General features: G+C 37.5%; 1 protein-coding gene across 1 annotated transcript in view; it reads left to right on the top strand.

The window, feature by feature from the left end:
* Positions 1 to 1,492: 1,492 nt before the first annotated feature.
* Positions 1,493 to 24,750, top strand: part of pde9aa (phosphodiesterase 9aa) — a 34,737-nt gene continuing 11,479 nt past the window's right edge. Inside the window, exons 1-6 of the mRNA XM_051403021.1 lie at positions 1,493 to 1,883; positions 12,221 to 12,291; positions 13,190 to 13,267; positions 16,868 to 16,911; positions 20,749 to 20,803; positions 21,906 to 21,976. Of these exons, the coding sequence (XP_051258981.1) occupies positions 1,821 to 1,883; positions 12,221 to 12,291; positions 13,190 to 13,267; positions 16,868 to 16,911; positions 20,749 to 20,803; positions 21,906 to 21,976 (382 nt within the window). The 5' untranslated portion in view covers positions 1,493 to 1,820. The remainder of the gene's footprint in view (positions 1,884 to 12,220; positions 12,292 to 13,189; positions 13,268 to 16,867; positions 16,912 to 20,748; positions 20,804 to 21,905; positions 21,977 to 24,750) is intronic.

Raw genomic sequence — 24,750 nt, 5'->3', positions numbered from 1 at the left:
CTCAAAAACAATCCTGGAGGGACTTACATATACAACAAGAGTCCATGTGTTAGAAGCAGGATTAAAGGGCAGCGTGAGGATCTGAGCGGCTTTGATAAAGGGCCGAGGCAGAGTGATGCTTTGGGGCGATGTTCTGTTGGGAAACCTTGGGTCCGGCCATTCATGTGGATGTTACTTTGACACCTACCTAAGCCTTGTTGTAGACCACGTGCACTCCTTAATGGAAACAGTATTTCCTGATAGCAGTGGTCTCATCACTACAAAGTGAAAATGGAAAAACAACAAGTTCAAGGTTTTGACTCGGCCTCCAAAGTTCCAGATCTTAATCCGATCGAGCATCTGTGGGATCGTTCATTAAAGTCTCAAACTCTCAGAATACAGTCTTATTTCCAGTCCACAGAGTAATCTCAAGTGTTCGCATCTACTCATCTATCAGATCAAGCTCTCAACTGTTTGCTTTAAGAACTTTAATAAAGAAGAATCCTTTCGTTCGTCGGTTGAATATAAAGAGACTTTCACAACCTCTGCTCCTCTATCAGGCCTCAGTAATTGACCAACTTCCCCTCAGCTGCAGGGTTTAATGCGGGTTTATTGCAGTGACTCATCGCGAATGGATGGATCATCCGGTAACGCCTTCAAACTGCCTGATAAATGACATTAGAGGCTTTCCCCGCGGTTCCACTCCTCCACACCGAAGCTTTTCTTTCACTTCTTTCTGATCCGCAGTCAACTTCATTGAGTCTTAAAAATGTTAAAAACTCTCCAACAAAGTGTTTTTAATGATAAAGTCTGCAGTTATAAGTTGTTAATAAGTTGTTAATAAGTGGATTTTGCAGCCAACCAGTTCTTTTAATGGCTTATAAATGATCTAATAGAGTTGGTGTGTGATTTATTAACTGTATTAAAGCCATTCGTCATAGACAGAAAGCCTCATTAAAAAGGGAAATGTTAAAAATATTCAGGTTGAGTTCTCTGCTGAGTGAAACCCCCCCAAAAACAAACAAAAACATCTTTAAAAAACCTTAAAAATACAGGTAAAACTGCTAAAATACAGTAAGAAATACAGAAAAACTGCTAAAATACAGTAAGAAATACAGTAAAACTGCAGTATTAAAATAATCTCCACTTTTTACCAACTGCAACACTAAAGTGATGAACACATTAATTATTATCAATTAAAATCAATTATAATCCAATAATTCTATCATTAAATGGGCCTTTCTGCATGGAGTACCCTGGGGGGCAATATGACGTCATTAGGTGTCTAATGAGCAGCCTATGAGGAGGGGGCGAGTGACGTCACTCCAGCTCGTCGCTGATTGGTCGAGACAGAAGCGTTACTACCGCTCTCCCCCAGGTGTTTGACACAAAAACAAACACAAAGTAGTTCCTGCGTCTACCTGTACCTGAGTGTGTGTGTGTGTGTGTGTGTGTGTGTGTGTGTGTGTGTGTGTGTGTGTGTGTGTGTGTTTGCGCATGCTGTGTGTGTGTGTGTGTGTGTGTGTGTGTGTGTGTGTGTGTGTGAGCGCGCGGACCCCGGAGCTCTGTGAATGAGGGAGGCGGGGACGCGCGTGGACAGGCTTTATGAGATGCGGTTAGACAGCGCGAGGCGACAGAGCGGAGAGAGACCGTCAGTTAACCACAGACAGACAGACAGGCAGACAGACAGGCAGGCAGGCAGAGAGGCAGACAGGCAGGTGGGATGGTGTCTCACCGCTGACTCCACTCTCGGTGTGTTTTAACGGACCGGAGCGGCGACACGGAGCCCGCAGCAGGAACCGCACAGCCACGCACCGACGCCGGGGAGAGGAGAGGGCACCATGGGCTCCGCTTCGTCCTCCTACCGGGTCATTTACCTGGACGTGGACGGCAGGATCCAGAAGGTAGGGAGGCATGGACCGTACGGAGGCTCTGTGGGGACACCGTTAATCAATTCATAATAATAATAATAATAATAATAATAATAATAACAAAGTAATACAGCGTCACTCAAACAATAATCAGTTAATTAATGAAGAGATTAATGTCAACAAATTAATATTAAAAAGTAATAAGTAGTAAAAAGTTACAAAATTACTTAAAATGTATAAAAAAATATAAAAATAACTCTTTTTAAAGTGCCAAGTGCTAAATATAGTAATAATAAAATATAAAAAATATAATAATAGTTAAATAAATGTTATTTGTCAACATCACACACATAAAAATCGTTATTATGAATTAGAAAAACTGCTGAAAATGAAATAAAAGTTACCAAAACGACAAAAAAAAAGATTTATATATTTGATGTCGTCATTCAATAATTAGATAATTAATTTTATAATTGATTATTTACTATGTGCTATAATTATCGGCAGATAATGGAAATGTATGTGATTATAAATTATCGGTTGATGTTAATAATAATTTATTTAGAACTTTTTTGCAAAACGATGAATAGACTTAAAGTTGACTATAAAAAAATAAATAAACATTTGAAGAGTCAGAAGTGTTTGTTGTTTGTTTGTTTGTTTGTTGTTTTTTGTTAATGTATCAGCTGAAAACAATCGTTACAATTGTGCATCCGCATTAATTAAATAATTAAATATTGGTCATTGTGGAGTTAAATAATTACTCTTTAGAGATAACAGAGGAGGTAAAACACATAATAATGCCACAGTCCTTACAGTATGTATTATATTATATTATATTATATTATATTATAAGTGTGGTATCCTAGCAGGTAAAATTACTTTAAAATATTATGAGGTTGACACATTTTAATGCATAAAGAGAAGATACAATAAGTTAAAATAAGATACAATAAGTTAAAATACGATAAAATAAGTTAAAATAAGATTAAATAAAATTAAAACAAAATAAATAAAAACATTTAAACAGCAGCACAAGGAAAAGTGAATAAAAATACGATAAAATACATTAAAAGATAAAAATATTTACACTTTATACAACAATTTGATACATTAAAAATACATATGAAGCAACTATTGATGTAAGAAAATACCATATTGTGATATTTTGTGTCGATTCTGACAGAGGTGATCAATTTCCACCAGATATCAGTGTTTGACTGTGATCAATACAAATACTCATGCAGACATCGGACTGTTCTTTATGTCTCAATAAATCCCAGTAAATTGAACCATAACCTCGGTAACGTGATGATTATTGCGTCACCAGGTTATTGAACAATACACAGACGTATTGATCACCTGATTGTGATCCATATGATAAAGCAGCTTGAAAAACTAATAATTAGTCACGTTTCTCAACATATATACGGATACAGAAATAGAACCTCTACTAATAATTATAAATAAATCTGATTTTAACGATGCAAAGATGTCAAATTGTATCCGATGAGTTTCTTCTTTGAGCTTTTATGCTTTTATTTATTTTATAATCTCTAATTTGCAGATAACTAATAAACTAAAGAAGTATAAAGTCACTTAAATTGTAATATTGAGCAATAGAAACAGAAATTATATTATATAAATTAAATTATTACATTATTATAACATTTTATAAAAGAAACGTCTCTAAAACATCCTCAGAATGTTACAGGAAAGTGTTCAACGTTTGTTGTAATGTAACAACTTTCAGTCATTAATCAGAATGTTGCTTTTAGAACATTCTATCTTTGTTATAATGTAACAACTTTCAGTCATTAATCAGAATGTTGCTTTTAGAACATTCTATCTTTGTTATTTTGTAACATTTTGTTCACATTTATAAAAGAACAATCTATAATCTGTTGCCTCAATAACGTCTCTGAAACATCCTCAGAGCGTTCTCAGATATTCTACCTTCATTAACACATTATGTAATCTGGGGTCCAAATAAAATACTGAGAACATTTTTATTAAATGTTGCTTTGAGAACGTTGTTGTAACATAATCTAAGAACAACTGAATGTTACAGTTCAAATTTTTTCTCTTAGTTGACATTTAACTTTATAAGATTTCAAATAGTCAACATCCTTAAAATGTCCTTCGAACGTTATATTAAAACTAAAATATACTCGTGGGGAATGTTAGCCAGTGTTGTGGCTAACAGCTAGCTGTGGAGGATGTAGCTTGTGTTTCATCCCTTCAAATCTTAAATAATAATCCTTCTTCTTTTATTGGACCTGGTTTTAATTGTTACTGTTTTCTAACACCCTTTTAAATCAAAACCCCTTTGTGAAGCTTTGGTGACCCCTAGTGGGGGTCCCGACCCTCAGGTTGGGAACCACTGATGTGAGTGAGGAGCTAAAATTACAATTCTCCAGATTAACAGAGATTATTTTCAAGATATTTGATCATTTTAATCAGTTTCCAGGTGTTTTTGTGACTGGTCACATACAGGTCTCTAAATGTCCAGTATGTGTAGGAAAGTCTGTTTATAACAATATAGTAAATATAGATAATTAGACAAACTGATAAAAGCTGAAACTCTAAATAATGTACATTTGATGTTTCCTGTTTATAGATCAGTGGTTGTATGTCTTAGTGGAAGTTGTGGTTATTCAAAAGGTAAATTATTTGGCATTGAGCTGATTAGATCCACCTCCAGTGGCTGAATTAATAGCTACAACACTATAAACACATCTCAATAAAAGTATGTTAACTTGAATTAATCCATTATATTATTATAAATATATAAGGAGTATTATGATAATAATAATAATTTTATTTCAGTTTATTAATCATCATGAGCTCAATTACAATTACAACATTTGTATAAAGAAGATTAATTTAAGTGACTTTACTCAGATCAATTCTGTTCACACATTTTAAATAAGTTTGGAGAAATGCTGCATATGAGTCTAACTTCAATCAACTCAATTAAATTAGTACAATTAACTTAATTAATCAATAAATACTTGAGTTACTTTTACTTAAATATCTTTCATGATAAATGGTTTAAACAGTTTCCTAAAGTAGTTTTTAGGTTTTACAGTAAAGTAATTAGCATCAGGTTCAGTTTATACATTTATAACGAATCAAATTTCCTCTTTACATTAGCCACACGAGCTAACTAGCTAACGGCATCTAACATTACTGTTAGCGACAGTTAGCTTCTCTTAGCAGCGAGTCCATCTGGAACCTCCATAAATCCACTCGGTACCGCTGTCGTCCAACTGTCCTCTGTCTGTCTCTGAGGTTCACTGCGAGGCTGCTGAGCCCCGTTCAGTTGCTAACGGCAGCTACATTAGCAGTTAGCTGGAGGACGTCGGAGGGAAAACCAGAAACAATAATCTCTCCATAAAATCTGATCCAGTTTCATACAAACAGATAAAGTTGTGTCTGTACAGTAATCAGTGAGCTAACTAACTAATGAATCTTCACTCTGTGTCACTGACAGTTGAAGATTGATTGACGAGTGAGTATCAGGATGTTATTGGTTGAAATCAGTTCATGCTGACGTAAACACGCGTCACATTTAGTTTCACAGGAAGACACAATGATTGATTATTGATATAAAAACACAAAGAAACTGAGTTTTGTGAATATTTGTATCATAAATGGTTAAATATGTGAACAATATAACTGAGGATCTTAAAGGACTTTAAGGAAGTTGATTTCATTGTGCAGTCTGAATCCCTCTGCAGGTACTGACCTCTGCAATATGGCGACCATGCAGACGTATCTATATCTATATCTACCATCAGGTCGGCTCTCACTGTGTAATTTACAGTAAACCGACTGCATTACACATAAACAGCAGTGCAGCCTTTAGTCTAAACGTCTGTTTATTGCACTTATTGACTAAAAATAGTGCGCATTAGGATGAGGCATCGCCGCCACCTGCAGCCTGCCCATTAGGCAGAACCCGATGTGTGTGAATCGGTGACTGTACACAGGCAGAATAATCTCACAGGTTTGTTTGTGGACGTGGTTTCCGCTCCGCTGGTTCCTCTGAGAGCTGTGAGGTTGAACAGTAACTCGGCGCTCTGACCTCTAAATACACTCCACAGTCTCTGCAGCACACACATTCAATCCTCATATACATTGAATAATGTGCAGCATGCAACTGTTGTTTCCTGCACCTCCGGAGGCTTTTCCTCAGCGCTGGATGTTAATGCTTTTATTTATAATAAAGCAAATGTTGAAGGGAAACGTGGCCACGAGTTCGCTGTAATGAAAGCAAATGTATGCAAACTCCATCTGTGACGACCTTTCTGCAGACTGCACACACCGACAGCAACGAGTATCTGAACCACGTCCAGGCTGTGGACAGGTTAGGCTTCATGTTTCACAGGATTAAATGTCATTAATGTCCAATAATACAAATAATAATTAAATCCCTCAAATATGCATTTTACAGAGTAATCGATTATTTGACCCATAAAATTTCAGGAAATGGTGGAAAAAGTTGCCGACGTCCTCAAATGTCTCGTTTTGTCTTAAAATGTTCAGTTTATTGTCAAAGAGGACAAAATAAAACAAATGATTCACATTCCAGAAGCTAAAAACTGAGATGGATGAGATGTGTCTTAAAAAATGACTCGAAACGATTAATAGATTATCTAAATAGTTCAGTGCTTCAAATAAAGCTATTCAATTTAAAGAGAAAAATAAAATTATACAAAATTCATTAAATATTTTGTAGTAAAATCCTTCAAACAAGCATCAAAGTAATTTAAATACAAATATAATCCAATTTATTAATCAGTCGATTATTTTCTCAATTAATTGATTTGTTGTTTGGTCCATAAATGTCTCGTTTTGTCCAAAATATTCAGTTTACTGTCATAGAGTAAAGAAAATATAAATGTTCACATTTGAGAAGCTGAAATTTAGACTTTAAATTTATGATTGAACTTTTAATTGATTACCAATCATTATTTTATTACAATCTCCATTTCTGTTAACCTGGAAATTGATTAAAATGATCCTGGAAGTAATCGATTCCTGCAAATGTTTTGAGGACTTGTGGTTGACTAAAAACTTGGAAAAAGGGGGAAGCTTTTATCAATGTTCACCTGTTCTATCAAAATAAAGGCATGAAAAGCCCCAAATAAATAAATCTATCTAAAATAGGACAAAAGTCATTGTAGGACAGATTTTAAACCCACTGTGGTTCAGACTAGAAAAGAAAGAAAACTGAAACTCTAATATGTAAAATGTCTTTTCAACTGACCTCATTCATCCTTTTATTTCCTGAACCTGTTCATCCTGTTCAGAGTTACTCAGATGTATTCAAACTCAACAGGAAACGTCTTCAGTTTCAACGACACTGTGAATTTACTTTACTTAATGTGAAATTATTCATATCCCTAAAATCTGAACAAACCTAGAAACTAAAAGGTAATAAAAGTCAATAAACCAGAATTACTGACAAAAGTACTGAAATTTAGTAAAAAATTTAGTAAAAAATTCTTGACACAGTTTCTATCAGTTAAGTTTTATAAGATTGTTGCAACAGGGACCTTTACTCTTGTAACACAGGAAGTCTCTTACTGCTGCACTGCTGCATATGCTAACTGTACTAGCTGCTGTTGCGGCTCCGACCAGGACTCTGACTCTGGGGATGAAGACCCGGTGGGTTCAGGCAGCGACAGGAGAGGAATGAAACGGAGGAAGAGGAGCCAGTTTGTAGCCAGTTAATTAGTCAGTAACTGTTAACGTTATCAATCATCCATCGTATTGATCAGTAAAAGAACGGATCTGTAGCTGGAGGTTTACAGGAGGAGGTTGTTTACACTGAGTGGAGGAGGAGTGACGGCTCGTAAAAAGGCCGTATAACAAGGTTTATGTCTCACCGGCACTTTATTGTCTTCTTTATGGACTTCACACAGTGTGTGTGTGTGTGTGTGTGTGTGTGTGTGTGTGTGTGTGTGTGTGTGTGTGTGTGTGTGTGTGTGTGTGTGAGAGAGAGAGAGTGTGTGTGTGTCTGTGTGTGTGTGTGTGTGTGTGTGTGTATGTGTGTGTGTGTGTGTGTGTGTGTGTGTGTGTGTGTGTGTGTGTGTGTGTGTGTGTGTGTGTGTGTGTGTGTGTGTGTGTGTGTGTATGTGTGTGTGAGTGTGTGTGTGTGTGTGTGTGTGTGTGTGTGTGTGTGTGTGTGTGTGTGTGTGTGTGTGTGTGTGTGTGTGTGTGTGTGTGTGTGGATTCCTCCTGTTGGATTAAATACAGATTATATTTCCTATCAAACGTTTTATAGACAGATTTGAGGATGTTTTTTCCCGGTTCAATGTGTGGATGTTCCTCTGTGAGGTTGTATGATCAATAATATCAACCTGTCGATATTATTGATCTGTTTGTTCGCTGTCACTTGTTGCCGGGAGCTGATTTAGGGTTTAATATTCGGTCAGTTTCAGGCTCACAGATTGAAGATGAACACTTCATATTAGAGTGCACATATTCACCATTAATTAGCTCATTATGAAGCTTTATTAATGAATTATTCTGCATGTAAAACAAAGAGGAAGTGTGATGATGAGGTGAAGCAGCGTGGGATCATGGGAGTTGTTGTCTTCACCACCATTGCAGTCAGCTTCTCCCGGTTAGGATTCCTTCAGTGTTCATGGTTCAGGAGGTTTCTACCGGGAGCCCAGTGATCCACAGAGGTCTCCTCCTCTCCAACACAAACAGACCCGCTGATTAAAACCACTAAACACACTGAATAAAGCAGTTCCACCTTAAACACACTGAATAAAGCAGTTCCACCTTAACAATCACTGCTTCTCCCACGCTGTTGGACAGACAAAGGACGTCCCGGAGGGGCTGCGAGCCGAGCTGCTGCTAACGTTAGCTCAGCTTGTTTCTCTGATAACTTAAGATCCAGACGTCCGATGACTAAAATCCTTCATCCGGTTCAAATCTAGAGTTAAAAAGCACCAAGATCTAAACAGTGGATGGTAACAATGTGGCTTCAGACTGGATCAACAGTCAATGTATGACAGCTTCTGGCAGACAACCACAACGCTGACGCAGGCACATTGAACCTGAATAAAATGACAGTTTGGACATAGAGCTGGTGTTTATACACATTTTAATGCAGCAGTGTTTCATATTAGAGCTTTAATAACACTTAATAAATGAAGTCTGTTGTGTCCAAATTACATTTTTGGTGTAATTCATTAAAAATGGAAGAATAAAGTCTGACTGTTTGGAGGGGAAACGTTTGTGTCGCACATTTCTTAATCATTTTAATCACTGCAACATCGCAACTTCCTGGAGGAACTGTAATGACATAAAGTCAACAAACTGGAATTAAATCACCAATAATTTAAATACTGAACACATTTAGGTTCACTCAAAACAACTGAGTTACTTCAACAATTCATCTTAAGTTGGGTTCAATATTAATAAAAAGTTAAGTTAATAATAATATTGTACTAATAGATATACTAATAAGCAGGTTAATGGTGAGTATGTGTCATACAAACTGTTAATGATGACAATATTTGTTATTTCTAGAGCACTTTTATGTAAATTGCAGTCTATAAACAGTTTGTATTTAAGTAAAGGAGAATAAATAAGCGACAGGTACGATGGATGTTGGTTGAGGGTCCTCGTATAAACACAGATATTAAAGCTCTGTTACATATTCAGCTGCTCTTTACCCAGCAGCTCGCTGTTTGTACGTCGTGAGCTCTGCGCTCATTGTTTCCCATTGTCTCGAGTCCTCGTTCAGGTTAATCAGATTCTGCTCAGCGCATCCTGATTTACGTGATCAGGTTTTAATATGGCGTCTTTATGAGCGGGGGGGGTAATTGTGTTAAAGTGGGTTTTGTTATTGAAATCAGTCGCAGCATCTTAAAGCGAGAGCGTGAATTTATTTAACAGCCATTATTAATAATGCTGCTTTCACTCGGGAGTGTTTAACTCGTCAGATTGATTCAGTTTAACGCACCAACCAGCAGCTGTTGGCACTCGCCGCCATTATGTTCCTGCCCTCGCTGCTTCCTGGTTTCTCTCTGATAAACAGATTTATCTCTCTTCTTTCTGGTCTTTAATTTAACCCTCTAACATTTTTAGCGTCATCCTGTTTAAATCAATAGGAAATAAAAACTATCTAACTAGCTTCATTCTAAAGTCGCGATCTTTAACATTAACTTTACGTTACGTGTAAATCGTGGTGACGATGCTCGGTGGCGCCAGCTGGTGGAGAAGAGCCACTCAGAAACTACAACATGTCAAATAACTTCTGGAGAATCCTGGTAGCTCAGCCGGTTCCCTGTTTATTGATTATTGATCCTAAACTGGGGAATTATTTGTGTTACAAACGGTTATCCAGTAAATATACATGTAACTCTAGAAGAGACTAAAAACAAATAGATTTAAATAGCTCAATGAAGACGATAGGAAACAACTTTTTATACTCAATAAATATAATAAAATATCTACAGATCGGTGGTTCCCAACCTGGGGGTCGGGACCCTCACTAGGGGTCGCCTAAGCTTCATGAGGGGTCGCAAGGCCTTCTTGGTTTTAATGGATGGAGATATCCACAGTATCTCAGTGTTTGTTCACTTCTGTGAATAAAAGTAAATTGTCTAATAGAACAAAGACCATCAGGGACAATAAACACTGAATCTGTCAATAAAGAAGCTTATTAAGTTTGTTTGATTGTTAAATAATATAAAAAAGACATAAATACAAACAGAGAATTGTATAAAAAGTTCCCTAAACAGGAAATAATCTGCTCAGAATTCATCCAAATCCAATATAATCTCTCTCTCTCTCATCATATGATATGTTTTCCAGAACTGGAGGATAATTTAGGCGTCAACATTTTATTTGATCATTTGTTGTTGTTTATTTACAAATGTGTTATGCAATAAACCATAAAATAATTAGAGACACTTGTTATTGTATTAGCTGTGTTACTCTTGTTACCAATATTTATTATATTCACTTATATTAATTTAAGCAACTTTTTAATAGTAACACATTGTTATTTTTTTTTACTAATTTCAGAGTTCATTTGCTCTAATTAATGTGTTTAATCGTTACAGGTTGTAGATTTTAAATTCAGTGAATCAAATAAAGTCGTCCAGAAATAAAAAGCAGCTGTATGTTCGATGGTCTCTCTGTCGCTTCCACCTGTGACAGGCTGCCAACGCCAGACCGCTCAAGTGCTCTTCGACCTCTCTCGTCCTCCTCTCTTCAGTCGCCCTCCTGACTCCACTCGTTAAGACCTCCCCCAACCTCCCCCCTGCCTCCCTGACACCGCCGGGCCTCCTCGTGTCATCTCTCGCCTCCGATGCCATCGCATGCAAAGCGTTATCTATGTGGGTCATCCCTCTCCGTATGACACAAATCATTTGTCACGTTCAGTGGCGGCACTCGACCTTGTTTATGAAGCGTGAGGAGGAGGAGGAGGAATATTTACGGCCTCAACGTGCACGTTCTTTAATCAGAGGAAGAAGGAGAAGCCCGGAGCGTTGGGAAGCCTTTACGTTCAGACTCCCGAGCTTCTCCCCAGTGGAGGATCGCTCCACTTCAGAGGAGGAGGAGGAGGAGGAGGAGGAGGAGGAAGGAGGAGGAAGGAGGAGGAAGGAGAGCTGGAAGATCCTGCTGCAGGAGGACACAAACATGTTGGCAACATCTGCACAAAGTAGCTGAGTTTGAATTTAGTTGCGTTCAACAGAAAGATTCTGCAGGGAGATGACAAATATTTATTAAAACTCAACAATAATCCAACACCAGCTCTGGTTTGGTGGAAATCAACCCAAAGTTCACCACGTTAGTTGTGAAAATAGACAACGTTATTAAAAGGATTCAGATAGACCTAATGTCGCTATCACTCTCCACCAGACTCCATAGACAAAAACGCTTATTTTACCTAGCAGATAATCTGAGCTTTAGAAAGGAAAGAAAACTTCATTCAAACAGAATAAAACTGACTAAAACTGTCTTTGTTAGTCTTTTTAAGAATCACCAACTCTGGTTTAGTGGAAATAAATCCTTAATTCACAGAGTTAGATGAGAAAATAGCCACAAAACAGGCTGCAAATATAAGTTATTTCAAAAGCGCCGGTCAAAGTTCGTCCACTAACAGTAGTTGTTTGTTCCACTAACAGTAGTTGTTTCTGCCACTGACAGACTCAGGTTGTTACTGTCAGTGTCTGAAAATGATCCCTACAGAGATAGACCTTTAGTTTAACCACAAACAGCCCTAAGATCACTATCACTCTCCACCAGACTCCAGAGACAAAAACACTCATTTTAAGTTTCTGTTGTCCTGTTGGATTATAATGTGTGATAGTGTGTGCGTTGTTCTCCCTCAGGTGGTGTTCAGTAGATTCTGCAGCCCGTGTGACATTAAGGAGTTGTTCTGTACAGCGCTGGGTGTGCCAAGGTAACACACACACACGCACACACACACGCACACACACACACACACACACACACACACACACACACACACACACACACACAGCTTTAATAGTTTGAGTGATAATTAGCTCCCATTAAAGAACTCTTCCTCTTCCACTTGACATTTAACACCATATTTAGTGATGTGTGATTAATGCGGCGCTGCTTTATATTTAATTATGATTTCACACTGCAGCCGTTACCTGAAGTTTAGGTGAACTCGCCCCGTTCAGGTCGTGCTTTACTGCGTTGTGTAATCTGTAGATGTGATATATAAAGTGGCACAGCTGCAAACTGTAAGAGGAAACATCTGGAAACACCATATGACTCATTAAACTGTGCTTTTTATAGCTTTAGAAATCCCTGTACTGTGTGTAAGTTGCTCTTTATTTATCTGTGTCATAGTGTTTGAGGGATGATGGAACAGAAACTTATTGATATTTAAAGTCAATAAATATTAAGATTATTATCACTTTACTGCATTTACTCAAACACAGAAAGCTCCTCCTGATTTAACAAACAGCAATCTGTTGAAATGGACTATAATAATTGAAATAGATACAAATATTTAGAAGAAAAATACAGTTTTCAACAAGATCAGATGCTGAATTGTTATTTAATTAACAAAGGAACTCTGTAAATGCTAGTTAGATTTTACTATAATAATGTCTCTCTGGGTATGAGCCCAGCAGTAGAAGCTTTGGGTCCAGTAAGAAACAATATTCCTTTAGATTAATTAGTTCAGTTATATGATTTTAATGCTTTTTTTAATGAAATAGATTTTATGTTGTAATGTGTTTGGCCTGAATATGAGCTCAATAAGACTTTAGAGGATTTTACAGGTGACTTCCAGTAAAACTTGTGTTTGTGTCTTCGTGCAGGAACACTAATCTGTCCCTGCTGGATTCGTCCGGAGCCATGGTGTCCATCGACCCCACCATGCCGCACAACACAGACAGGTATCGGAAAACCCCTGCATCCCACTGATGTCTTTATTGATTAATTGATTGTTTGACAGAACGTTTGTTCAATCCACCAGCTGGTTGTTTGACTGAAAGACACATTCACTGATTGGCTGTAAATCCCACAGTGTCCTCCCCCGCCCCCCCAGGCCGTTAACATATTGCTACCATCAGGGCCGGATATAGAGGGGTGGCGAGATGCCCGACCACCCCAAATGCTGTCAAATTTACCACATTTAGATCAATTATAAAAAATAATGTGTTAAAAAACGTGAATGAATTTAAATGATTAAACAACTCAATGAGTTTATTTAACTAATGTGACACAATAATTAAATGTTTTTGAGTTCAAATCATCGACGTATAAAAGATGAACATTGCGTTTCTGTTTCCTCCCACCATACAAAAATTAAGCCACAATATCCAGGATACGACAGCAGCCATCTTGGGGCATTTGGAGCCAGATAAAGCGATAAAGTTGCTTTGGGGTTGGTGCCAAGGTATCAAAATACCAAAGGTAGTTAATTAACTAAATAAAGGGGCGCCCGGATAGCTCTCCTGGTAGAGCTGGCGCCCCATGTACCATGAGTCCTTGCTCCAGCAGCCCAGAGTCCGAGTCCAACCTGCAGCTCTGCAGTCAGCCACCAGGGGGCGATAGAGATGTTTTTGGCTTCGCTTTCGGAGAGCTGTTATGTTGTAATTTGTTTTATTTGACGATGGTCCAAATATCTTCATTTGGGAGATTTTCAAAGCAAACATTGATGTATGTGATTGTGATTAAATCAGCATATATTTCTCCACGATAAAGCCTTTTAATTCTCATGTAATTAGAGTAAAAAAAAAGGCCTCATTAGATTGAAAACTGCATGAACTATGTTTGGTAAAGTGACATTTACTCGTGTCCAGGAGGTTGTGAATCACGGAGCGCGCAGGAGAAGTTTATTCTGAGTAAATCTTATGCCGCCGCCACTCGATGTTAATCTGTGTCTTCCAGTAGTTCCAGATTCTGGGTATTGTACTTTTCAGAAAGCTTCTTCTTGACTTAATGTGAAAAGATCAGAACATTTTATTTTCCAGCGTTTCATTACGGCTCATAAAATGATTTTTCTCAGAATCAGCGACGGCCAAACTCACAAAGGTTTCGTGTGAGTGCAGCCGGTGTTTCCCGCAGAGAGGATTCCTGGCAGCGTGCTCCTTTCTGATTACCCGATGTTATGGATGACTGTGTGCAGCTATTCCAGCTCGTGTCACCTGTATCAGGACACGACAGAGAACCAGAAACAGACTGAATGTGCAGTTTCTTGGCAAAATGATGCAATGAAGTGTTTTCCTGACAAGCACACTAAACATTTACCTGCTGCTAAACTTTAAAAAGTTCATCGTGTCTCAGTTGAGCTACTGATTTACCTGCAGAGCGGCAGAGGCACTAATAGACCCAGACTGCTTGTGTGGAGCTCACTCTGAGCCTTTAAGTGGGATTCATGCACATAAGTGGGACAGTAAGATAAATACATCATGTTTTATAAGCAGTCAAGTGTGTTGCATTTGCTAAAACATTTATGTAATATAATAAATATATAATAATAGTATTCCCAGAAGCCATAAATCTGTTCGGACAGAAATGTGATGCAGAAGTATAATGTTTACGTAAGAGCAGTTTGCTTTCAGTCTCTACTCAGCGTATTTCTGTGAACAGAGGCCATAGAGCGCTTCTTGGTTCTCTTTATTAACTAAATTAATTAACATTATGTTCTCATCACACATTGAACCAAACCAGTTTATTTGTTATTCCTTAGTTTTGTTTGTCAAGCCAGAAACAGAACAGAACATTTCATACTGTCACATAACAGACAGCAACATAGCATACGCAACATAATACGACATAAAATAACAGCATACAGTAATATAACACAGCATACAGTACGACTGCATACAGTATGATAAAGTAACATAAAATATACTAACATAACATATAGTAACATAAAATATAGTAACATATAGTAACATAACATAGTAACATAACATAAATATAGTAACATAACATAACTTAACATATAGTAACATTTAACATATAGTAACATATCGAAACATAACATAACATATAGTAACATATCGAAACATAACATAACAAATAGTAACATTTAACATATAGTAACATATCGAAACATAACATAACATATAGTAACATAAAATATAGTAACATATAGTAACATAACATAAATATAGTAACATAACATAACTTAACATATAGTAACATTTAACATATAGTAACATATCGAAACATAACATAACATATAGTAACATTTAACATATAGTAACATATCGAAACATAACATAACATATAGTAACATAAAATATAGTAACATATAGTAACATAACATAGTAACATAACATAAATATAGTAACATAACATAACTTAACATATAGTAACATTTAACATATAGTAACATATCGAAACATAACATAACATATAGTAACATAACATAAAGTAATATAACTTGTCCTTGTCTGGGGTTTAATTTGTAGATTAATTTACTTACAACATGTTATGTATTATATTTAAATCACAGCACAAAAAGAAAATGTCTGATGTCTTTGTATTGACAATTGTGTTTATAAAATACTGCAGCTTCCTTCAGATCTGCATCAGTAACTGTTAGCTGTCTGTCAGCTCTGTCTCTCAGGATGAATCCACACTGAGGAGAAAGGCTGAATGAATCATCACCTGTTGTTTTTATTTACACACACGATTACCACTGCAAACATTTAGTAAACATGTCCTCAGTTTCACTTTCACTTTTACTGAAAGCAACCGCTGCTCAGCTAATCTGGTACACTTTGTGGGATTAACAAACACTATACTGACAAACTCTAACATACACATTGTTCATTTTTAATCTTAAGCGCTGACAGTGAGGGCTATATTTAAAATAAATCTATATTTAGCCCCCAGAGATCATGGATTGTGTGTAGCAGCAATAAACAGCACATGACAGAACTACAACTGTCATAAAAGAGAGCTGGTGAACGAGGGCCTACATTCGGGAAAAAACAACGTATTTATATTGACATTTAGATAAGAGCTGCGTCGGCCATATTTAAGATCTTCTCTGCTGCAGCAGCTTCAAGGCAGTGACGCAATCTTCATCCGAAGACGACGCGTCCAGTTTGATTTGTGGAATTTTCCCAAAGGCGTCAGTCCAGTGTCGAACAAGAAGGTGCAGCGGTCTTCCCAGTGTTAGCAAAAAAACACCCGACTCACTTCACTAAAGCTGGAGGAACATAAACGATGATAACTGCCCTTCTCTCGTTAGACAAAACACTCCAGTCTCAAGGTTGTTTCACCTGCAGTCACACACACTGATTAGAGAGGACACTAAAATAGGTGTGTGTGTGTGTTTGCCATCTTATCTCAGGGTAAAATCTGAAACCTTCTATTTGACAAACATCATCTGAGTGTTGGGAATTTTCCTTGTAAACAGGACGTCTGTGTGTTAGTGGGAGGAAAAGTACAGCGTGTCGGCTCAGAGGATTTATTTCAGCGTTGAACCTCCTCTCAGAACTAACCTGTGTGTGTGTTTTCCTGTTGTGTTGAAGGTCACCATACCGAGTGGTGCCAATGACTGGAGGACAGCTCGCCGGTGAGTTCCAGGGACTGAACACACTCACCCAGAGAGCCATTAAATCACATTAAATATGAGTGTTGTCGAATTATATTAATTTAATTATTTAATTATTAAGTACAGCCGCCGGTTAGATGCTGACAGGAAAAGCAGAAATTATTCTTCCCCTTCTACACAACACTTGAAATTATACCAGAAGCATCTCTCTGCTATTTTTGACGGAAGTCGCGACCCAGTCGTGTCAACCAGCGCTGGCAAGAAGTCAGACACAGAGACAGCATAGAGAATCCGGTCAATTTTCAAAATAAAATACCGTGTGCTAGATCAGCGTTGTGGCACCAGAAGTCAGAGGAGATTTGAGGCAGAGAAACAATCTGTTTGGTTTCCTTTTAAGGGCAAAATACACGAGTAAATGTCATCGTTAGTCAAATAGTCACAGAAAAACAAAAAAGAAAACAACAAGCTGACTTCCTGTGGTACAAGGGAAAAGGTCCGTGTTGCAACAAACCCCTCATTCTTTCATCTCGGTGACAACGTCCCGAATGGAGCATCGTGGAGCATTTAGCAGCTAAAGAGCCGGATATTTCCCTCAGGAGGTGGTGGAGACCAAAACCAGAGCTAAAAGAGAGTAAATACTGGACTTTAAACGACTCTAAATGAATAATTGCGTTGCTCCGTAACTGCTGGATGTGGAAATGTGCTATATCAACTTAAAATGTGTTCCTGCTGAAAACAAGTGAATCAATTAAAGCAGGTTTAACAGATGTTATATTATGGGAAGTCCTGTATATCTAACACAATAAATTAACCTATAAATACCAAACCAGTCACTGGAGCAGTGCGGGAAGTCACTGCTGGTGGAGGAGAAACATTAGAAAAGACACACATTGAAGCTATTTTTAACCCACAAAATGCAGATTTTCATACATTTGATACGAATATTAACACCAGCATTGATGTTTTATCACCGTATATATATATATCGTCATATAATTTAGTTTACAGCTCAAAAAACACATTTTAAACACATTTTAAGGTGAAGTACCTCTTTAAAGATAGACAGCGTGCAGGTGAGGATGTTCACAAACAACGACCCAAACGGACACAGGATGTGGTCTCACACCTGCAGCTCTTAACAGACATTATAGTAAAAACAGGGCAGAGTATTATTATATCCAATCGAACTCACATTAAACACCTTGCTTTTTGTGGTTTACACACACACACACACACTGTGGTAAACATCTATAAAAAGCTCCGGATCTCGTAACTTCAATAGTTCAAAGCCATATAACTGGTTTTATGGAGACTTAACATCACATCTGTGAGCTGAACTCGGGCACTGACCTCCTCAAACTGAAGATCGGGTCTAAAGTCAGCGAGTCCCTGAGACTGTTTCCACTTGTTTAAAGGAAAGAGTGCAACGAGTAAACAACAGGAGCCGTGATCATAAAACACATTCACTGGTTTAGAAATACTTCAACGTGTGAAGCTCAGTGTTTGTGTTTCACGGGTCACATGTTGTATGATTGTTGTCAACCCAGCAGCTTCGTCAGTGACCAAATTAGGACGCTGTTACGTTACTCTACCTTTGCATTACTTTGCGTTATGTTGTGTTACTCTACATTGCGTCACTCTACTTTACGTTGCGTTACTCTACTTTGCGTTATGTTACGTTACTCTACTTTACGTTGCGTTACTCTACTTTGCGTTATGTTACGTTACTCTACTTTGCGTTACTCTACTTTGCGTTACTCTACTTTGGGTTACGTTATGTTGGGTTACGCTACTCTACTCTACGTTATGTTACTCTACTTTTGCGTTACTCTACGTTACGTTACATTATTCTACTTTGCGTTATGTTGCGTTACTCTACGTTACGTTACATTATTCTACTTTGCGTTATGTTGCGTTACTCTACGTTACGTTACATTATTCTACTTTGCGTTATGTTGCGTTACTCTACGTTACGTTACATTATTCTACTTTGCGTTATGTTGCGTTACTCTACGTTACGTAACATTATTCTACCTTGCGTTATGTTGCGTTACTCTACGTTACGTTACATTATTCTACCTTGCGTTATGTTGCGTTACTCTACGTTACGTTACATTATTCTACTTTGCGTTATGTTGCGTTACTCTACGTTACGTTACATTATTCTACTTTGCGTTATGTTGCGTTACTCTACGTTACGTTACATTATTCTACTTTGCGTTATGTTGCGTTACTCTACGTTACGTTACATTATTCTACCTTGCGTTATGTTGCGTTACTCTACGTTACGTTACATTATTCTACTTTGCGTTATGTTGCGTTACTCTACATTACGTTACATTATTCTACCTTGCGTTATGTTGCGTTACTCTACGTTACGTTACATTATTCTACTTTGCGTTATGTTGCGTTACTCTACGTTACGTTACATTATTCTACTTTGCGTTATGTTGCGTTACTCTACGTTACGTTACATTATTCTACTTTGCGTTATGTTGCGTTACTCTACGTTACGTTACATTATTCTACTTTGCGTTATGTTGCGTTACTCTACGTTACGTTACATTATTCTACTTTGCGTTATGTTGCGTTACTCTACGTTACGTTACATTATTCTACTTTGCGTTATGTTGCTTTACTCTACGTTACGTTACATTATTCTACTTTGCGTTATGTTGCGTTACTCTACGTTACGTTACATTATTCTACTTTGCGTTATGTTGCGTTACTCTACGTTACGTTACATTATTCTACTTTGCGTTATGTTGCGTTACTCTACGTTACGTTACATTATTCTACTTTGCGTTATGTTGCGTTACTCTACGTTACGTTACATTATTCTACTTTGCGTTATGTTGCGTTACTCTACGTTACGTTACATTATTCTACTTTGCGTTATGTCGCTTTACTCTACTTTGCGTTCTGTGACGGCACAAAAACCAGGTTAGGTTAGTGAGGTTTAGGAACAGATTGTCGTTAACCAACTAACATATATTTTTGGATTTTACACAACGATTCTTATTTTCAGGTGATTAAACACTAATGAAAACTATAAATATATAATTTCATTTCCTCCTCAATGTTAAACCCTGGAGCTTTTAAAAGGATCAATAATTATAATCCAATAATATAATTACATTCTGCATAATGAAGACTTTGTATTTCTGGTACTTTTAATACTTTTGAGCTCTAAACTACTTCAAGCCCTGAATCCACTTCCTCTCTCTCCCTCCAGCTGAAAGCAGCTTAATTAATCACAGAGAGGAATTTTTTTTTTTTGTAGTCAGCGTTGACCTCTGACCTCCCGCATGAAACATGGAATGTGAGTGACACAATGTACTACAACAGCTTTCTCCTTCTTCTTTTTTTTTTTTTTTTTTTTTTACAATTTCTCATAGCTTTTAGTTTATTGGCCCGCGGCGTCGTGAACTTTGCCCACAACAGTGGAGCGTTGAGCCAATGGCAGGGCTTTTGTTTGTGAGTCCAACCCCGTTCCCAGTGTGTGTGGGAAGAGGAATCAGAAGTGGTTAACACATCAAGCTGTCAGCCGGGTTCGTGTCGGACGCTCTGCTGCTCGCCATCCAGAGGGAAAAGGGGGGCACGTTTTATTTATCTCCTCTCTTCCTCCGCCATCTGTTGCTTTCGGGCCATCTGACGCTCTCTGATTGGCTTACATAACCTCTGCGTATGTCTGTGAGTGTGTTTATCAGGACTATTGCACTCGCACTTGTAGCTGCTATTGTATGTGATGTATGTATGTATGTAATCTATGTAATATGTGTATGTATGTATGTGTGTGTGTGGGTGGGTGGGTGAGTGATGTATATATGTAACGCCACTCTTTTGCTTTCTCCTCAGATAAAGAGGAACTCTTTCAGAATGTACTGACGCAAGTAGCAGAGCAGTTTTCAAGGTAAGAGTCTCTCTCTTTTCTGTATTAATTACCGTTAACCTCCTGATTAATCAGGTTGCTAATTGTGGTTCTGCAGATGTGTTCAGGACAGTCCAAAGGGGAACGGTGCAGCACGACGTTAGACTGGAGATAAATGTGCTGTTTCTAATTGTGTGTCAGTGCAGCCACTGACAGACGCAGATATAAAGTTGTATAACATAATCTGATAAACGGAGGTGTTGGCACTGTTGGAGCACTTATATAAACTACCAGAGATTGCAGGGCTGCGATAATTAGTATTATTGACTGAGCAGCTGATTAGCTGTGATTCCAGTTTCTTATTTTGTGAGAACAAAGAAAAATGGATTGTTGTTGATTTCCTGATAAATTTAATCTGCTAATTTCTGCAGTTTTATTAGATTTTACAGCAAGTTTGTTTTGTGTGTTTTGCAGAAATGTTCAATGTATCCAGAGTACGGATGGATGGAAAGTCCAGTTTTATAGAAAGTTACCTGAGGAAGTAATTTTGCAAGCCAATGTTTGCCAACTAAAATATCCACTCAGTATTTTTCTAGTAATAACGCAAAGTTGTGTTAGCAACACAGAGTCTGGATGAATTAGCTGATATTGTCCAATATGTATACGACAATATGTTCCACAAGCATTTGCAGTAATGTTAGCGTTGACTTTGTGGTGACGGCTGTTTGTAGACGTTAGCAGACTCCATTTATAAGCTAACGTTAGTTAGTGTTGCACATTGTTGACGCTGTAGGGAAGCGGAGAGAGAATAAACGTCAATTAGTTGTCAAATATAAAATTAATCGCCGACTATTTTTATAATCTATTAATTGTTTTGTTTTTTAAGAACAGAATATGTTCACCTATTTGTATGTTCATTATAGTTTCGTTCTCTTTGTTGCTGTATTTCTGTTTTATCTTCCTGTGAAGATTACGTCTTTGTGTTCACATACTTGGCCAATAAATCAGATGTTTAAATGCCACCGTCGGCTGTAAATATCCTCCTGCTGCAGGAGAGAGTAAATATACAAGTTTATTGTTTGTAGCAGACACACAGCGACTGTCTTAACTCACCTCTCTCCCACCTGCGCTCACCTGTCCGCAGGGCGTTCAAGATCAACGAGCTGAAGACCGAGGTCACCAACCGTCTCGCCATGTTGGAGAAGAGAGTAGAGCGTGAGTCTGTTCCCACAATGCCACTGTCATGTTTACACACCTCTGTCAACCGGTAATAAGAAACAGTTTATGGTAGCCAGCTAAAGCCTAAACATCATAATATTGTGGCTTCCTGATGTTTTTGTTTGTGTCGGTCGTTGCACACTGTTGGCACTGTAGGGAAGCGGAGAGAGAGAATATAACATAAAATAACAGAATCCAGAATCGTACATATAGCGACTTTAAATATTAGTTTCAGTCGACATTAGAGATACCTGCACGTCTTCAGTGCGTGTTGTCTGAACTTGTGTTCCTCCACAGTTTTATGAGGCTGTGATTAGATAAGTTGAAGTCACACAGGTGATGTGGTCCTGCTAACCCACCTGTCGAGGCTGTTGACCTGTTATTAGCTGCTGAACATTGACCACGCACTAACCCGCTTTATGCAACGCGCACTCAGCTGACCATTATCAGGCTCCAGGTTTTTAGGATTTTTATTAACGTTTGTTCTGACGTCGCCACTGCAGTTCACATTGTTGATGTCTGATGGCATCCTGGCACTCAGTGCGTGTCCAGAGATAAGAGCCAGCTATAAAATACGATCAATAAAGGTGTTATGATAGTCAGGGTTTCTTTAATTTAATATAGGTCTCAGTGTTCTAGACGGAGCAGCTGTTATAGTAATTACCAACAGGAACATTTAATCAGTGATCGTTTTGCAATCATTACATCCTTCCTAGTAAGGCTGCGACTAAAGTTAAAGGTCAAGTTGAATATGTGAGTTGTATATCGAGTCTTTTTTATTAGAAATCAGCACAAACTGCTCAACTGGTGTTTTGTGACATAACTTCTTACACTTAAATGTAAAATAGACTAAAATTAGTGACTTATATATTGAAAACAGTGAATAAAAACAACATTTTATCACATAATAACCCTTGTAGGTTGCAGAAAACCTCCTTAAGTTCACTTTAACACATTATTTGTTCTTAAATTGAAGACATTATGGATTTTTGTTAAATAATGAAATAAAATGGCAGACTTACTGTAGGTGTGAGTGACAATACAGGTAATTTTAAGTATTTGTGGATAATATAACCAGACAGGAATGTAATGGAATATTTAAAAATAAATCTAAACTGTTAAACATTGATTTATGAATCAATAAAAAATCCAATATTGACATAAATCAGAGCGGTTCCTTTTTTTGTGTGTTTTGCAACAGGCAGTACACACCCAGAAATATTAAAATAAATAAAGGATGGGGTCAGATTTTATGTCTATATTAATGAAATAACACTTTGTCCTGGCTGTCGTATAAAACTGTCATTCAAAAACTGTTCCAAAGAGGGAAGTTTGTTCTAAAAACACCGGATACGTTTGGGAAAATACCCGCTTGGAAAAGTTCATCTTTAATATTTAAATCTTACGAGAACCTGTGGGTTTGTTTAAATTAGTCCCTTCTAAACAAATGTTAAAGGTTATATATGTTTGAAATTCACTAGTTGCCACTACGGTATATGTCGCACTAGAGCATCAACATCTCAGACCAAATCAATGGGCGCCAGACTCCATAGAAAAAAGCAGTAACTGTACCGCTCAGATAATCATGAAACACTTCAAACTGGTCAGAAACTAAATAAAACTCATCAGAACCGTCTTTGTTAGTCTCTCGAACAATCACCAACTCTGGTTTGGTGGAAATACGTAACTGGAAAGGATCCCTACACACAAATGATTTAATCATTCAGGTTCAACTTGGAGAAAGCTGAATAAAACGTCAGTCTGTTTTCTGATGTCACGTGACCTAACACAGGCGGCGTTCCCTGTGACACCTCGCCACGTCTAGGCGTGCCGTACGGCGTTGCATCAGATTGACATGTTACAGCCTTCACAGCCGCTCTGACTGCATGAGCTTTCACACGTGATGAAGGCTGCTGCAATTTCATAATAGCCTTCTCTATGAACTGACCCCCGTTTGTCACCATGACAACACGACCTGCTTTGGTCACCATGGCGATCCCCCCCCCCCCCCGACTCTACTGTAGGCAGCTTCCTCTCGGAGCAGAGTGATGGTGAACTGATCAACAGGTCTGAGTCTGTGTTAAATAGTAAACAAGAAGCAGAATTATTATTATTATTATTATTATTGTATGGATGAGTAAATGCTTAAATTAGCATTTTCTTCTGCAGATTTTCTGAAAATGTTATTTTAATGAATAAGAGTTGTTTTCTTACATCTACATTATCATTATTATTATAAATGTGAGTGTTTTACGGCTATATCTGATGTTATTGGATTAATATGACTTAGCCTCAATGCTAGCAGCTCAGATCCTCACAATGCTGATGATTAACAGGTATAATGTTTACCATAATAATAATAATAATAATAATAATAATAAACTTTATTTATACAGCACTTTTCAAACACAGTAACAAACGGATTAAAAACGTTACAGGAAATAAAGTCAGAGAAATAAAATCACACCGAAGTGACTTAATTAATTTAAGAGAATAAAAGAACCAACAGTAAAGCAAATAAAACATATTATAAAATTAATAGTTTGACAATTAAAAGATACAAAATTAAAAGGATAAAATACCCATCGCTAATATACGGGAACATTGTCCAGCAGGAAAAGCCAAGTTTTAATTCTGTGGTCACAAGGTCAGTTATTAAAGTTCATCCTATGGAAAACGTGAACGTATGAACCAGATTTAATCCTAATCCATCCAATAATAGTCTGGCTTCAACTCTCCACACTGTTGTTCCACTCAGAAAAACGATCAGG

The sequence above is a fragment of the Dicentrarchus labrax genome, unplaced genomic scaffold, assembly GCF_905237075.1.
Source record: "Dicentrarchus labrax unplaced genomic scaffold, dlabrax2021, whole genome shotgun sequence".
Taxonomy (NCBI): domain Eukaryota; kingdom Metazoa; phylum Chordata; class Actinopteri; family Moronidae; genus Dicentrarchus; species Dicentrarchus labrax.
The sequence above is the reverse complement of the archived record's forward strand: the minus strand, read 5'-3'. Positions and strand labels throughout refer to the sequence as shown.